Source organism: Anas acuta, chromosome 12 (assembly GCF_963932015.1).
Source record: "Anas acuta chromosome 12, bAnaAcu1.1, whole genome shotgun sequence".
NCBI classification, from domain to species: Eukaryota; Metazoa; Chordata; class Aves; order Anseriformes; family Anatidae; genus Anas; species Anas acuta.
In genome coordinates this window covers 12,368,296-12,385,763 of record NC_088990.1, presented here as the reverse complement: position 1 = coordinate 12,385,763, position 17,468 = coordinate 12,368,296, and the positions used below count along the sequence as shown (strand labels likewise).

Here is a 17,468-nt window from a genome sequence, read left to right as displayed (position 1 = left end):
AATGTTAGTTTTATTTTCCTAGTTACTTCAGGTATTTACACCACACCCTCATATGGCATAGATGAAAGTGCTTCTGCCTCACAAGTTTTCTGTTTGCAATAATAATAATAAAAACCCTTCACTGTCAGTGCCTCCGTTTTGCTGAGTGCCTTTCATTTTCCATGACCTTGAAAGCGTAAGGGCGTTTATTAATTAATTCAAATTTACAGATGGGTGGAAGAGAGAACTGCAGATTGGAGATAAGCCATTTGTTGTATGCCCCTTTTTTGATGAGGATTGTTGGAGGAGAAACAGTCCTTTTCATTGCCAAGTTTTCCCATGCACGGATGGGCTATGATAAACCCAAAACCACCAGAAAAACCTCTGTGCGCAATTATGTCTCTAGGCATCCAGAAGCATGCAGAGTTTAATATTTGTAAGCTTGGCCTAACAAAATGTTTCTCTTTTCCTACAAACTTTGCCTCTCTTGGCAAAGCTGCTTGCAAGAAAATCTTCAGTGACACAATTCCAGAATTACCTGGGCAATCTACTCTTGTGCAGAACTATCTTCGCCATTTGAAAGCATTTGATAATGTCTGAATGAGTCTCACTTGCTGCCATGTAAAGTCATTATGTTTTGCCCTGTCCACCAGAGGTGTGGAAAATAGTCTTTAGCTTCCAGCCTCTTATTCTGTACATTTAGCATGCTATATGCCTGCCCAGCATCACTGCTGTTGTGACAAAGTGGTGATTTGATGCTGGTTTTGACATCTCTTTGTGAGGAGAGAGGGTGATGGAAGAGTGGCAGCAGCACGATGAGGTGGCAGTGCAGTTTAGTGCTCCCAGATGGTCTGAAGTGAAGACAGAAGTCAGCCAGGGTGTCCTCGGGATTGCTGAGGCACTGCGAGCTGGATGGGGCAGCAGTGATAATGTGAGTGCGTATCAGTACTGCAGTCTGACACGCAACCTGGGCTATGTGCCCTACCAGAAGGAGTCTGTAGTCCCCTAACATCCCACGCAGTTTAGGAAACAAGCAGCAGAACACTATTTAATTTACTTGTTCATTCTCCCCCATGTTTTATATTGATATGAATAGCATTACGGGAGCAGGACTGTGCTTATATAACAAAATGTTTTCCTTCAGATCAAGGTTAATGCAGATGCTCATATCTACCACATGTAAACTGGAGGTCTGCAGCAGGATACAAGTAACTTCCATGAAAATTGGCTATATCCTGTGCCAGGAGCCTATGAGCTAGGGAATGAAATATCAGGTATTTGTCACATTCCCAAATAATGTAATATTAGATACTGGAAACACTCCCATCTCAGTAAAGATGACAGTATGTGGAGGAGAAGAATATTGATCAGAAGCATGCAGTGCTACGTAGGAAATCTTTCTTTGTGCTAAAAGCCTAAACCAAAAGTTAAAGACCCATTCCTTCCCTAGCCCTGAAGGACTTTTGCTTTGACATTAGACTGCATGTGATGCAGCACAAAAAGTGTGCTATGCTGTAATGTGCACTATAGTTTTTTTGTTAATTTGAGTATGTATGATTCTTTTTTTTCCCTGTCAGCTCTTTGGGCTGGGTTCCCATTAGCCCCATATTGAAATCTCATTGGTAATGGTAGATTGAAACAGCATAAGTCAGACATTCAAAACAAGGGTATATTCTGTTGAATATCTTTTTCCAATCAGTGGCAGGCATACATGTATAATCTGTCCCTATTCTTGAGTGCTGTCTTCCTGTGTATCATGAGAAACTCACCTGTGAAGCTGTGATTTGGCAAACTAACCAACCAGTTAACTTTCCGGAAAGGAGGAAGCAGCATTTTTGTCTCACATGCATCAAGTAATCACACATTTCAGATACTGCTATGCATAGGTGAGAAAACTCTATTATCATCCATAGTAATGGATGTTTGTTTTTCTTCTTGAACTGCAGCAGAAGCAGAGCTCAGGGGACAAAGTGTATAAGCATCTTTCATTTTCTGAGGTTATTGAATATGTTTCTGAAGCCTTCCTAAAACAAGACATACGCTGTACATTCAAATTGGTGATTCAGGGCCCAGAAAACAGCATTTTTTTCCCTAATGAAAGCTTAGAAAAAGCTCCATTTCTTATACAAGAACAAATCCTTGTAAGCCAATACCCCTGGCTAACAGTGGCTGGTTAGGAAGCATATGAAGCGAAGTGAGGAAGATATAATAACACTTTCCTAGTGCCTTTTCTTGGTCTACAGAGATTTCTGCATAAGGAGTTCCTAAACCAGGGTTGTTGTCTTCCTAGTTTTTCCTCAATAGATTTGTTCTTTTGAAATCATCTTACCTTTTTCTTTTGTATCCTTATTAAATGAGGTGACCAAAGCATGTACGATATTCAGTGTGCAGAATGCACCAGTAAAAAAACACATGGTGGTAACAATTTTTCTGCTCTGGTTCTAGTAATTCCTAATATATCAATTGCGTCTTAAAAAATAGTGTGTACTGAGCTGTCATTTCCTTAGGATTGCCTGAGGTAACCCCATGATCTTCTTCCTTAGTGGTAATTGTTACCTGAAAGTACCTCTCTGTATAAGCAAAGCTAGGGTGGTTGTTTTCCCCATGTATATAGCTTTATAAACATTCAGTTTCTCCTGTCAGTTTTATTGCCTAGCTGCAGGGATTCACTGTGACTAGCAATCATTCCACTGATGTCTTCAAGTGTGTCTCAAACCCATGTACAATAAATGAAAAGCCGGTACCTGAGCTGAGATACTTCAGGAACTCTTGGATAGTGGGAGAGAGACTTGATGCAACCACTCTGTTTCAGTAACAGCAACTGTCCCCTGTGAAGTCAGGTTACCCTGTAATGTGAGGGAACTAATGAGCTGCTGAAGGAAGTAGAGGACAAGTGCTGTCTTCCATACTGCTGCCTCCTCGCTCCAGGATTTGTGTCTGCAAATCACATCTATAAGTGCTGGAGAGGCCTGGGATGATGGCTTTATGCAACGTGTACAGTGTAATACCATGTGTTCGGTGCCTAAAATAGCAATTACCTGGAAGACACCAGACAAACAGAAGTCTGGGTTTCTGGTATTAATAAATTATGATTAGTCAATTATGATTTGCTACTGAATTACAGTATTTGCTTACTCTATTTCCTTTTACTCTGAAGATCCATTGGAAGCCTCTGAAGAAATGGGTTTTATTCTTTGGCCTGTAGCTTGCTAACTGTAGGCTAAGTAAGTGGGCTAGGTAACGCAAGTTTGGGGATGTGGGTCTTCTGCTGAAAACCCCCCAGTACTCTCCATAGGAAGAGTACCTGGTCATCATCTTAGCCTATCAATTCATAAAAGAAGCAAAAGGCAAAAAAATGAATTTTTCATGTCAGACTTTGGCCAAGGTCTTCTACCAGTGAAACCTTTTGCTTCTACTCAACGTATAGAAATGCTGTTATCTAAAATGCGTCCTTTGATGCTTATGGACTGCCAATCTGCAAAGCAGAATTAGGGCTAGTGTGTAAATACCCTATAACAAAGCTGGACACCTATCAACCTGAGCAGCCTCCAAGTGTGAATATCTATCTCTTATGTTCCCTTTTGACACAGGTGGCCAGACATAATCATCTCCATTGCAACTGATATCACTGAGGAGCAGTTGCCAAATAGGCAAGCCTGATTAAGTTTTGGCTATTTTGTCAAGCTATGCTTTTAAAATAACTGAAACAACCCACTTTCATCTCTGTGCCTGCCTTGGACAAGAACTGGTTTTGTTTTACCATGTTTTATGGAGCAAAACTTAGTGTCAGCATTTCATAAATATGGAATGTCTTTTCCATGCTCTAAGTTATGTTTTAATTTTAATACAGTAGGCAGTTGCTTAGTTCAGTCTAATTTAGTTGCTGCATGAAAACTGAGAGGTATCTGTTGTCATTTTTTTCAGAACCTGGCTATGGCTCTGATCTTCTAGCAAATTCACAGCAGAATGGTTTTGCCAGCTTCAGCTGATTTCTTCTTGATATCCTTTGACAGAAGGTAAGAAGGAGAGCCTCTCTGTCTTATTTGTTGTTGTTAACACGAGACCTGAATAGACAGCGATGCAAATGAACACAATCTTAGTTGTTATTCTCAGCAAAAAATCAAGTATGATAGATGAAATGCCACCTGGGATAGAAGATACTTTGTTTTTCTATCTTAGCATTCCAGAGATGGGTTATTCACTAACATTTAATAACCGTCTGATGTCAATGGAAAACTAGATGTCATTTGGCATAAGCTATCACATTAATCAAGAAAAGTGTAATTTTAGAGGCATTTCTGTTATCTGGGTGGAACTGAGGCTGAGGGTCAGAGTGGAAGGTTGGAGATCATTCTGAAGCTTCTTTTTCATGTGCTGCATAGCAATGTTTTTCAAATATAAACAAAAAACCCTTTCCAGAGACAAATGTTTTGACAGCTCTACCACACTTACTATAAAGTAAATCTAAAATGTCTTAATTGCAACAGTGTTAATGTCAAAAAGCTGTTTTGTGTCTATTTTCTAAGAGGCTGACAAAGAATACTCTTAACTCAAGGGGTAAAGGACTGGAAGGGAATGGTTTTCTGTGCTAAAATTTCCAGTGCCTCAGAGACTGTTCCATATTCTGTAGAGTAGTGTGACTGATTGAAAGCCACTGCTGTAGAGAATCTATAAATCACCTACAACTCTGACATTTCCTCCAAAAAGAAGATGGTTTTGATATGACTTCCACATATCCTTCACCATGTTTTTTTCATGCTCCCTGGGTGGTCAGAGAAACCCCGTTGGAAGGAAGTGCGTAAATGCTACTGCACTGAATTACCTTCAAGACAAAATGAAGCTCACTGGCGTACGGATGGGCTTTGTCTATTTGTCTTGGTAGTAACAGTCTAAAAGTTTTTGGTCTTTCTCTTTTTGATTTATACTTCTGGCCTTGAAAGTTCAGTTCCGCTGTATGTTCCAAGTTTTAATTCCATGTGGAAGGTACAATCCCATATAGAAGGGCAAGATGACCCTGCTTATGAGAGCTGCCCGTTCCACTTGTAGATATCTCGCTAGTGGAGTAAAAAGCCAAAGAGGCTCGGTTCTTAAGATAGTAACACAGCAGCAATTTAAGAGTATTTGGCAATGTTAAAGGTCTTGTTGTACAGTGCACAGCAGAAAGTACTTTGCTTTTCAGTGTCAGTGCAGACTCACATGCTTGCAAGTAAAGTTAAACACACTCCATGTTTAGAAGAAATGATCCTTTTAGGCTGTCTGGGCTTTTCATTTACGTTTAAAGCAGCACAGCAAGGTAATGCAATCTGTAGCTTTTCTTCTCCAGCAGGTGTGAGTTCTGTAAGACCATTGTTTTGTAAGGTTTCGAAAAGCAACAAAGCAGAGGCTGCATTAATCAGAGGTTTTTGTAAAATGAAGAAAGATATATTATTTCAGATGTTGAAAGGTTTTATTCCTTTTAAGAAAAAGGTATAAAACTACAAAATGCAGAGCACACAATTATTGTACAGGCTCCTTTGCTATAGGGTGTTATCGATGCCAAAAGTTTCAATGTGTATGAAAAGTAATCAGGCAAATTCAAGACAAAGAAAACCTGTGATGGGCTGTTAAACATAGAGGTATCCTTGATAACCAGAAAGACCCTGAGCCATAGCTTGCTCGAAGCTTTGAGAGTAGAGCAAGGAAATGTTTTTATTGGATTTTCTTGATTGTATGCTTTTCCCCAGAGATCTGTTACAGCACACTGTTCTCATGATTCCCTTTCTTAAGAACAGGCAGCAGCCTTTCCTGAACGGAAGTAAGCGCCCCCTTTCTCCATCCTGCTCAAAAAGCGGGGAGAGGGGTGCAGCAAACAGACCATGGAGCAGTACTAAAATAAAGTTCACACAACATCAAATGAGCCATACATAATACTTAAGAAATCATTTCAAGCATAATACCCAGACACCAATCTTTATCAGTGCTAGGTTAGAAATAAATATTCATCCTTTAAGAAGGGGTGGATAAAATTCCTTTATTCATTCTTAAAAAAAAAAAATAGACAATGCAAATGTGAAAGAAACTCTCAGCATATCATGTACAGCAGCTGGAAAATGAGTACTGTGTGAATTTTGCACACTTGCACGTGCATCATTCATTCTCCTGGTGTACAGACGTTCAGCCTCTCTTACCTGCTCTAATAATAAGCCTTCAAGAAGCAAGAGCACATGTCCTGAAACAACTTCTGTCACTTAATTGCCAAGTGACCTTTTCTACGTTTGTCAAATCACTTAAGCCCATTGGTTTTTAATACATCCCATGAAGTGCTACTTGATTTTCAGATACTTAGCTCTGAACTCCTCTCATCTCATACAACTTCATCACAGAATTACTATTTCCCCAAAGAAGGATTTCCAAATTATTGCTTGTTGTCAGAATGGAAAAAGATGAAACTGGGTAAATCCTTAGCTACATAAAATATGCTAGGAGGCAACTGTTAGGATCATGCTGGCTTATGCTTTAAACTCAGATTTTTGTCTTGGCTTAAACCAATTGAAAATCAGTGAGAGTGACCTTCAGAACCGGAGGGCAAGCTCCTAATTCAGCTAGGAGTGCTGGGCATGGGGAGGCACTGCTTGCAGTGTAGGCACTGTCAGTAGGATGGGAGAAAGTACGCCATGGACTGAAGTTTTCTACAGATCAGAAGAGATTCTTCTGCAGTTCTGTCTGATTTATACTGCTTTTTACACTGTAGGCACTTGCTAATCTGTTCATTGCACATCATGTGCCAGCAGGATTTTAGTGAAACATCCCCTGTAGTCTCTATCTATGAGGCAAAGATGACATACTGGGTCAGAAGCACATACCACAGGCAACTTTGGCTTGAGTCAGAATAGGGTGTCTTTGCCTGCAATATGATATATAAATGTGACTTTCCATTGCTGTCGTAGGAAATACAAGAATAATAGCCACTTACATTCATAATGTTAGCTGATCAGCCTCAAATGCAAGCGTATGGACTTAAACTGTCAAGAATTTTCTCCCATTCAGGCACATATAAAGCAGTCCTTTCACAACACTGTGTTTTTGATCAGTTTTTAGAAGTTGTATCATCTGCTCATAAATATGTAAATTGTTATTTTTTTTCCATAAGAAAACGGTAATCAAGAATTTATAGGGGAGGGTTAAGGGTGCAATGAACTAGGTAGTTCTTAGTGCCTCAGCAGAGTGTTTGCTTATCTACAAGTACTACGGGACACCTTAGTTATGAAATAACGAGATGAAAAGGTTCTGTATAGCCTTGCCGTTAAGTACCCGTGGAATTAGCACCAGCAAGCAGCTACCCCCTTACTCCATTAAGGCTGCCTTGCTTGCGTTTTATAGACACCAATGGACAATCTCCAGCTTCAAGAACATGGGTTCTTGTGCCAATTCATTACCTCTTTTGTTGTTCTAGAATTACAGTAGGCTCAGTGTGCACATATTTCCAAGCTCTAGTTTGCAAACGTAAGGGCTAGAAATGCAATTCTTTCTGGCAAGAGAGGTGGGAGTATTTGTCAGTGATGTGATGCGATGAACCAAGTACCTTATAACTTCTAAAGCTTAATCTGGGTAAGCAAGAGGGATCATGAAACTTAATGTTGTTGAAGTGTAATTGCAGGGGTGTAGGAGAACAGCTGAGAAAGAAACATTCACAAAGGAGTTAGAGAAATATTTTGTCTTTTATTTATTAGACTATCTAGTCTTTTTGATGTGCTCTTTGAAACAGTGTGAAGATCCAGACGATACTGGCAAGTCATTGCTGATTAAAGAGAACAAGTCAGGGAGTTGAGGTTCCAGCTGATGCCTTTTCTTATATGAAAGTTTACAAATTCCATTAGTCATGTTAACTTCGGAATTGTTCTTGCTGACTTTCTCAGTTGAAGTGCATTGCTTGAAGATTGATACAGTAGAAGAAGTAATTATAAATTTGGCTCAGTCACACAGGAGCTACGTCTGATTGGATCTGTAGCTGTTCAATATTAATTCTTCCTTTTGCACAGTGAAAGGACACAATTTATTTTTACAGTTGTATTGAGATATTTTGAGGATGTTTATCAGGTGAACCACTGAGTTGGAATCTTCACTGTACTAAGAAGCTGTTCTTGGTGAGCCTTCTTATGTGTGCAAACACCACAGAATTGAGACCTGAAGGCAAAATAAGGAAAAGGAACAAACTTTGTGTGGTGATCGCATTGCTTACCATACAGCTGGGTGACAGTCAGGTATGGTGAGGAGGGTAGCACAGGAATCTGTGTAACAGACTTGTGTGCTGTGCTAGGGAACAGGCAGTGTCCTGGCTTGATTTGGAGCTGTGACAGGGAGATAAGGGGTATTCTAGAGTTGCCATCTATGCTCCTCAGGAGTCCTGCATTATGCACGGTACCCTGTTTGCTTTTCTGCCCATTGCCTGCATCCAGCTGTTGGGCATGCAAAAGCAAATGGTGTTTGCTCCCAGCCAGTGAGCTAAAACACAGTTGGGTACCTGCTTAGTGCTCATCTAGTGTAAGAGTAGTGCTCACTCCTGCCATAATTATTATTTAATGAGATATTTTTACTCCAAAGGCATAGTCAGAAAAGGCTAACTTGTTCTACCATGTATGGCAAATGGACCAATCTGCTGAGCCACCTGGAAGGCTTCTGGTTGTAAGGCTCTTTCCTCAGAGTAATTGTAATTTGAATTGACATGCCGTTAGCTAAGCACATGGCGCACTGGGCAGTAATATCTCTGCAGGTTGTGGATTGCTAACACACAAACAGGGCCTCTAGCGAGAACCAGTTTGCCTCTTCCACACAGGAAGAGCACACAGAAGTTTGGTTTGTGTAGGACTTGCTTTTGTCACCCAGAGCTGAGCAGTCATAACAGGTCAGTTACTCGAAGAGAGCAAAAGTATAGAGGACACATTTTATCTGTCTGGGAAGAGTTCGGGCCCTGAATTACTACTTGCTGCTTGAGACGGACACAAGTGAATGTGCAGCTTGGAGGGTGCTGTCTAGACCTAGGCTATAGCTAAAACAGTGTACATGTTACATGGCATTATTATTTTTAAAATAATTTAACAGAAGTAATACCAGTCTTTAACATCTACTGAATTTAATTCTCAAATTGCTTCAGCATGTTTGCACAGTTTACATGCACTTGATTTTGAGTTAACATATGTTAGGCTGTACAATTTCTTGTGCATGCACCAGCTACCTGCATAATACTTGCCTCGCCGTGTCATCTGGGTGATTTCTTGCTTTGGCACTTGCTATTGTATGCATAGTGATAGGCTTCTGTCAGTATTTGTAGTTCAGAAAAAAAAAATAGGCCAACACCTACTAGCATTTCTCCCACAAGGATAATGTACATTGTACAGCTGTCCTAGATTCTCTGAAGGCAAAGAGACCGTTTCATTCATCTCTTCCTCACTGAAGGGTGAGAAGTCGTATCTGGCTAAGGCAAACCTTCCAGAAGAGCAACCTCTCCTGATACAAAGTTGTTTAACAACTGAAAATTCAGCCTCTCCTCTCTCAGTTTGTTCTGCCAGTTAATCAGCTTGCTTTTAAAATGTACTCTCTATTTATCTCCCACTTACTTGGAGACGTTATTTTTATGTGTTGCAGTGCTCACTTACAAAGCTCTTTAGTTGTTAGCATAATGCCTTTTCATAAATAATCACCTCATCTCTTGATACCCTTTTAAGATAAATTAAACATACTGAACTCTTCCCTTACTTTAGGGATTTCTCCCAGATCTTTCCATTTCCTCCTCACTACATAGCTGCTTATAGCCCACGGTTACAAAAGCCTTGAGAGCCCATGCAGACAGGCAGTCCTTTTCAGGTTCTCTGCTTTGTCAGGAAATAACTCTTTGATCTGTAGGCACTTCTAGACTTCTAGGTGCATGACCTTGCACATTGCTGTATTAAAGCAGACACTGTTAAATCACTTCAATTTACGGAAGTGCTGTGTTTTGCTGACAGAAATCATTATTATTTGCCAATCTTTGTGTCATTCACAAAAGGAATTGGTAGAGATTCTGCATGTATGTGGATCCTCAGGAACTAAGTTTTGCGTGTGTTTGTGTGTTTATCTGTGTACGAATGTGTGTGTGGTTGTTTCATTATCGCTATTAAATATGAGCCGTTATTTCTGGTGTCTTTTTCCCTATATCAACTTTGACAACTCCACTGAGATGGGTGTTCTTGGAAATCAATTTGTTTATTCCTGTTGTGTTTTAAGAATAGTGAGGTCTAATTTGTACTCCAAATTCTTTGTCTGTAAGAATCCATGTGGTGAAGCTTAGCCAAATGGAAAATGCACGCTCCCAGGAAAGCAGCAACACCTACATTTTGTTGGGTTTGTGTATTGCTTGTACAAATGGATGCAGTCTAGGTGTTAGTTTTTACTAAATTGTGAACAAGGGAGTAGTTTGACTTGATTCACTCAATTTGTAGCAATCTCTCCATGGTCTGAAATACTGTCAAAAATCTCAGCAATCCATATCCCGCCTCCAAAAACATGCATTCATTGAGTTTAAAATGATTTCCAGTTAATTTTGTGTTCAGAGTTTGGTAAACTGCTATGTTAGCTGCAATGTGAGCTGTTTTATTATATACTGTATATCTGCAGTAGTTTTATTCTGTACTGTATATCTGCAGCAATACAAAGGTAAGTCAATAGAATTCTGGTCTTTTTCGGCTCAGACTTTTTGTTGAACTAATGTATGTGCCCCAGATGTGCAATCATATCTTGAAAATAGGTAGCCTAAGGCACTTTATGCCTGCTGAAGCACAGAACTGTTCCTACAAAGTGGAGGGAAATTATAGGGTGGTAATTTCTCAGGCATTATGGATACGAGGGCGAGAGTAAAGACGATAAAAATCTGCCTGTTGATAATGGTTGCTAGGCAGAGCAGGGTGATGGTCTCTGCCTTTCCTGCTTAGAGCCCTTTGGCCAGGGGTTCCTAATGTAGCTGGGAAAAGACTAATAGCAAATGAGGATCCTAGGATGCAGAGATGTGGGAAACTGGAGGTCAACGTCTGGTTTGCCACCAAACTATCTTGGTATGAAAAAGACTGTGTGTGTGTACACACATATAAATACTCCTCATCCCCTGTGGTGTACCCCCATCCTCCAGTCAGAAGATGGAAGTGATACTACTCTCTTTTATGGTCATTTTAGCATTTCTCTCTCCATGAATTCACAGTTGTGTTGCATTCCTGTAGCAAGGGGGTGGAGGGCCATGAGACTCCATAGATTAAAGCTGTTTCCTAAGTAATGCTAAATTATTTTAGCATTAGGAAATGTCAGGAATTTCTACCAAGAACATATTGTTTAATTCCTTGTGTAATATCTTTTCAGCCTGGAGAAGAGGAGGCTCGGGGTGACCTTATCGCACTCTACAGGTACCTTAAAGGAGGCTGTAGCGTGCTGGCGGTTGGTCTATTCTCCCACGTGCCTGGTGACAGGATGAGGGGGAATGGGCTCAAGTTGCACCAGGGCAGGTTTAGGTTGGATATTAGGAAAAACTTCTTTACTGAAAGGGTTGTTAGGCATTGGAATGCGCTGCCCAGGGAAGTGGTGGAGTCACCATCCCTGGAGGTCTTTAGAAGACATTTAGATGTAGAGCTTAGTGATATGGCTTAGTGGAGGACTGGTCAGTGCTAAGTCAGAGGTTGAACTATGTGATCTCAGAGGTCTCTTCCAACCTAGATGATTTTGTGATCTTTTCCTAGTATAGAAATGGCTGCAGTCAGTCAGAAGCAGCTTCTATACTTCGGCTCACTAAACACCATAGCTGTGCAGAAATCCTGAGTAATTGTGGTACATGCTTTAACCCTACTTTTCAAAGCAATAAGGGGAGGATATCTACCAAGGCTGCAGTGTATTCCTGTGGGACATGGCAACTTCTGCACAGTGTAGCAGAGGACATGTGTCCAAAGAGTCAGAATTAATCAAGAAGGTTATTGACCAAGGTTTCCTTGTGAATGGGAAAATCCTTTAATAAAGAAAACTGTTACCCCTAAAAAGCCCACATGAGGCTCATGTACTCTGAGCTGTTGTTAGTGCCGTTAAAAGGAGTTAGAAAAGCATTTGTGAACTTCTGCATTTTGTGGTATTGCATAGTTGCAACTCAATATGGAAAAGACTCATTTTATTTAGGAAAGTTAATTCTGTAAAAAGCACGTAAGCAACAGATGTTACTCGTAGTGCTCAAAACACTGTTGAAAGATATTTTGGTGCAGAGTGATGGATGTAGTGTAGATATGCAGAATTCACTTAATTCAGTAAGATTGTGCATTAAGACTGCTTAATTCAGTAAGAATGTGCATTGAAACTGCTTGAGTGCAGCGCAGAGGTAAGGTCCCCTTAGCAGTTGCCTTTCTGGTGCTCTGTTAAGAGCACTGAAGTCAGTGGGAAGACATGCAGCTGTTAAAAGCTGTGGAGAGGTAACTGTCTCCTCTCTGAAGTTCCAAAATCCTGCTTTTGCAACCGTTGAAAAGCTCTGCTCGTGACTCATAAAGGCTTTTTTTTTTTTTTTATGACAGTTTCTGGCAGGTATGTTTTGATGGGCAGAGCAATGTGTACTTCTGGAAAGATTAGATAGCTGTGAACACTATTCAGTCCTGTTCTGGTGCTACAACAGGACTAGATGCATCTGCACAAAGTGTTACAGCTATTAACGGAATTGGTGTGATTGCAGGGAGCCTTGTTACTGTCTGGGTATGTAGAAGAGTTTACTGCTTATAGTGGTCATTATACGAGAAAGTGCTTAATAAAGTCCCAATGAAGAATTATTATTTTATTTATTTTTTTACTTTTCCTGCCTTCTTGTTTCTGTACTGGACGTCTAAATAGAATATAGAGAGGACTCGGTGAAAAATCAAGAAATTTTGTACATTTGCTTGCTAGAAGATGTGCTAAGCATATGTTAGATTCTGAAATGCATTGACTCTGAATTCATGACGCTACTTTCTAGGAACATCAAGCCCCTGTAGAGATTATCTGTTAAGGTGCCAGGTGGTGTTAGGAATTTCATGGTTACTGGAAGGATGGTGTTGGGAATCTCATTGTTAGTACAAGTTCAAAAACTCAGGGCATAGAGCCATGGGAAAGAAACCATTTCAGAGGGTTTTTTTTTTTTGTCATCAGAAAGCCAAGGATTAGGCTATGGGAGTTTTGAACTTCAAGTACAATCCAGTATTTCATATACATAAATGCTAGATATAACTGGAATGTCACAAATTCTTCAGTAGCAATACTATATTAAACTCCATGAATACATAAATCAGCTAGATGTGAAGTTACTCATGTTGTTGTTAGTGGCATTACTCGTTTTCTCAGTGTGAAATCTGAGAGAATCCATTTTACTTGGGCAGATCTTATGATCAAGTAATATTTTTTTGAGTAAAATCTATATTTTTAGATAAACTACAGTTGTCAAGGCAAAGAATAAATAATAGGCAAACCCATTAGTTGCACAACACAGCACAGCTGTAAGGCATAGTGTGAGCACAAACATATAACTGGACCTTTAAAAGTACTGGCAAGTCCTCTGTTCTGCAAGTAACCTGCCTTCAGGAGGAGGGTGCTGGTGACTGAATGGTTGCTTGTTTGCAACAGATCTTTTCCAAAGCAGAGTCAACCTTTGCTCTGAATGTGAGTTTCAACGCTGTTGACAGTCTGAGTAAATACTCAGAAATTAATCCCAATGTCATCAGTGGAGTTATTCTAGAGCTTCTTATATTGGATCTATTTAAAAAAAATAATGTTGTCCTACCTTCTGTCAAAGTGTAATGAATCCAAATTGCCTTTGCCATCTGGAGAGGACTGTTGGATCATTTTTCTCATGTAAGTGAACAACCCATGGGTAGAAATCATATATTTTAAGTCTACCTCTGAGCTTGTCAGTTGAAGCAGTTTAAATACAGTTTATTCACCGATATAGTTAGATCTCAATGTCTCTTTTCTTTTGAGTCTCAAAATATTTGGTATTTCTCTAATGGAGCAGCTTCCATGAACAGTATGAGGCAAACACCACAGATTCATTTTGCTATGTATTTGCGGGAAGGTAACATTTCAAGATGCAGAAAACCCCCAAATGAATTGTTAGGCAGGCACTGTTTTAAAACAGATCATTTGATTTTGAAGGCCTGGTTTAAAATAATTGCAGAGAGAATAAGATGATCAGGTGAAAGGAAAGACATTCCTTAATATTGACTTGCTTTCTTTTGGAGCAATGAGGTAGGACACTAAAAGATTTTGAGGTGCCATTGGAGTCAAGGAAATAAAATTTCTCCTTTTGCAGTAACTTCCATTCCATTTATAGTCTGTGTTATTTGGCCTTGCTGGTCTTATGCCACAAGTTTGGTCTTAATGGGATGGGGGAAGGAGCGTGTAGGTATCTGTTGTGAAATTCCCAGCTTTGCTTTAGAAGGTTTCTATCTGTAGCCAAATGGAGCAATGTTTTATGATAGCTGTAGAGTCTGTAGAAAGACTAAATCCTTAGCACAGGTACCAAAAGCAAACAAATTCCTTATTTTCTAGGTATGAGGGTTGAGTACCTGGAGGCTGTGTGAAGCCTTGTTGCATGTGTCTGTCTATCTGAATGACAGTGGATGTGGTGTGTGAATAAGGGAAGTTTATTTTAAAAGTACAAATATTTAGATCGGGCACATCAAACAAGAAACCCTGAGAATGATGTGTACTTTTGTTCACTGGCTATATACATAAATACACATTTCTGTGAATGTACACACACAGGTGCATGTCTGTGTAGATTCTGGAAAGAGAACCACAGATCTGAGCTTGTGTCTTGGTTGCCAGTTGGCCTGTGCGATTAGGAGATAGCATGGCTGAGACTCCAGATCACTGCTGGAGGTGGGTCCTTCTAGTTTCTGAGTGCTGCAACTTGTGTAGCTCAGCGCTGCCTCCTGGGTTGTGCAAGAGCCCAGCTCAGGGTGGGATGAGCTGTTCAGCAGCTTGATGTTGCTCACTGTGTTGGTACTAGCTAGGGCAATTTGCTCTACCCCAAATTAGTAGGTGGCTGAACAACAGGGGAATTGATATGCTACTGTCTAATAAGCATCATACTTTGGAATCCTTTGTGAGTGCTGGTTCCAAAGCCCCACCTTGGTTTCGACCCAAGATAAAACGCTGTACTACCACTCTGAGGCTCAACTTGAGCTGAAAGACCAAGTTAGAGAAACAAATACTTGCTAGTAAATGAGCACAAAAGGAAATACACAGCATACTGAGACCAGCGGGGTGTACAGATTTTGTCAAAGCCAGATGGTATTATTGCATGTACTTCAAGGCTAATGTAAGCCTCAAACTCAAAAGAACCCCCCAAAAGCTTCACTTTAGGAGGGAGAAATGAGTAGAAAATATATGGTGTAGAAAACGTCTTTTATCACAGTCTAATTATCAGTAGGATGCCTCTTTGTCCAAGTCTAATCATCATCATCAATTATACCTTTTCTCCCCAGAGCTGTTTACCATTTAAAAATATATATATATTTCCAGAGCTATATCTAGTAACAACAACAAGAAGAAAGGCAAAGAAACCCGACATTTTACCCTTCAGATACAGAGAAAAGGGATCTATTAGTGGTAGGGAATGCTATTTTAGAAGCATTACCACTGTCCCACTTATTCACTGGCCTGATCCATCCATCTACCTTTCAAAGACCTGTAACAATGGCAGGAAAAAAAAAAGCCTTTAGAAATATATGTGTGTCTTGCCTCTGTTTAATTGGTGTGTTGGGGAACTGAGCTCAAAAGACTTTTTCCTTGTCAGTCTCTGTCCCTGTTCCTGCACTGCTGTGAGAGGCTGTCCTCGCCGTGTTCCTGCTGCGTGTGACACAATGCTCAGGCACAGCTGCAGAAGACTTTGGGTCCCTCTGCTGTATACTGCTGACACTGACAGCAGGAAGGAAGATGAACTGTTGAAAAAGCGTGGCTGTACATAATGTTTTGTAACTGCAGGAAGAGGTGTTAGTTACTTCCAACTGCAGAGAAAAATTTAAGTGCTTCAAGGGCCGGAATCCCAAGTCTATCCAAGCCCTGCTCCACAGAAACCTGCTAGTGCTGCTGGCTGATTTTAAGGCTCTGCATTTCAGGTGCAGGCTGTGAGGGAACAGCACGAGGTTTGATCTAGTTTACATTGTCCATCAGATTGTTCTCGAAGCTGAAAGTTGCTGGGGTTCAGTGCACAAATTATGGCCTTTTTTTTCTAGGAAAGCTTTAGAGCAAGAAAAGCAAATAGCTTATGAGTGTGCCAAGGAGTCCCTCCAGAGTTAGATCTTCTCTGGCTCTAAGGCAAAGATGTACCCCAGTGTGATAGTTACAATTATGAAGCAAAGTAAATTTTCTAGTGTTTGGACTGGAAACCAAGATGGTGTAGCCTCGGGGAAGTAATGAAACTGTATGACACTATCTGCAAGTTTGGGAGAGACTCCTCATCCTTGAAGTGGGGCAAGAAGGAGTATGTTAAGTTTCCTGGGAGGCAGACTGCTGTGAAAGTGAGCATTGCTGCAGTTTGCATGCTTGAGTAAGACATGACTACTGCTTGCTGTGAGCTCCTTTGCATTAGCAATGTTTTCTTCATTTTGTTGTACTGAGGTTTTGCAGTTGCATCACTCTAAAATCAATAGAACATGCAACCAACGCATGGGAAGTGCATAAACGTCAGTGCATAAACTCATCCTTCAATGCTTTTAGTCAGGAGTACATTGCACTGGGAGCAGCTGCTGCCTACGTTGTGAAAAGCTTAATCTGGGAAAGTGAGGCACAAATGTCCTTTGGTTAATCACCCGCCTAAAACTTGTCCACGTTTTTTCTTTTTTTTTCTTTTTTTTCTTTTTAAGTTACAACACTTCTGCCGCATGTATAACATGCTCTGCACGTATTCAGGCAGAACAAACTTGTCCTATCCTTGGATGTGCATCTCAAAAAAGGGAGAAAGTTTAGTCTCAGTGGCTCATCCAGTTCTTAATTTGAGCCAGTTTTTGTCTAGGAACAGGGCTGAAATCATTTAATGCTTTCTATCCAGTAGTCAAGAAAAAACATTGATTCTGGCTCCCTACTGATGGGAGTTCGGTTTGGTATAGAGGCTCTGGTTACTGGTGCCATTTTCTAGTCACTCTTTTCTGACTTGATCCCACCTTCATGAGCCAACCTTTATCACATCCCAATCCTAGTTAGTTCTGAGACTGTCATTTCATTTTGCTTTTGCCAATGGATAACAACTGCACAATAGAAGTGTGAGGAGAAGGAAATCTATGAGTGAGAAAGTAATAGTGGAAGAATTGTTACTTTAATAGTTCTGCAAACATCCCCATCCCTTCTCATCTACATGCCCCTTGGCATTGCTGAGGGACGTCAGATGACCAAGTTTCAGGGAGAAGTGAGAGCAGGGCTGTTCCATGAGGAGAGAGAAGCCATCAGCTGGGGGAGACTACAGCAGAGGCAGCACCCTCTCCAACAGG

General features: G+C 40.5%; 1 protein-coding gene across 2 annotated transcripts in view; it reads left to right on the top strand.

Moving 5' to 3' along the window:
* Positions 1-17,468, top strand: part of HCN4 (hyperpolarization activated cyclic nucleotide gated potassium channel 4) — a 149,751-nt gene that overhangs the window by 7,385 nt on the left and 124,898 nt on the right. Inside the window, exon 2 of one of the 2 annotated variants that reach the window (XM_068695221.1) lies at positions 3,904-3,995. In XM_068695221.1, coding sequence (XP_068551322.1) covers positions 3,946-3,995 — 50 coding nt within the window. In that variant the 5' untranslated portion in view covers positions 3,904-3,945. Of the gene's footprint in view, positions 1-3,898; positions 3,996-17,468 lie in introns of those variants that run through there. The other variant, XM_068695220.1, reaches the window with a different exon arrangement.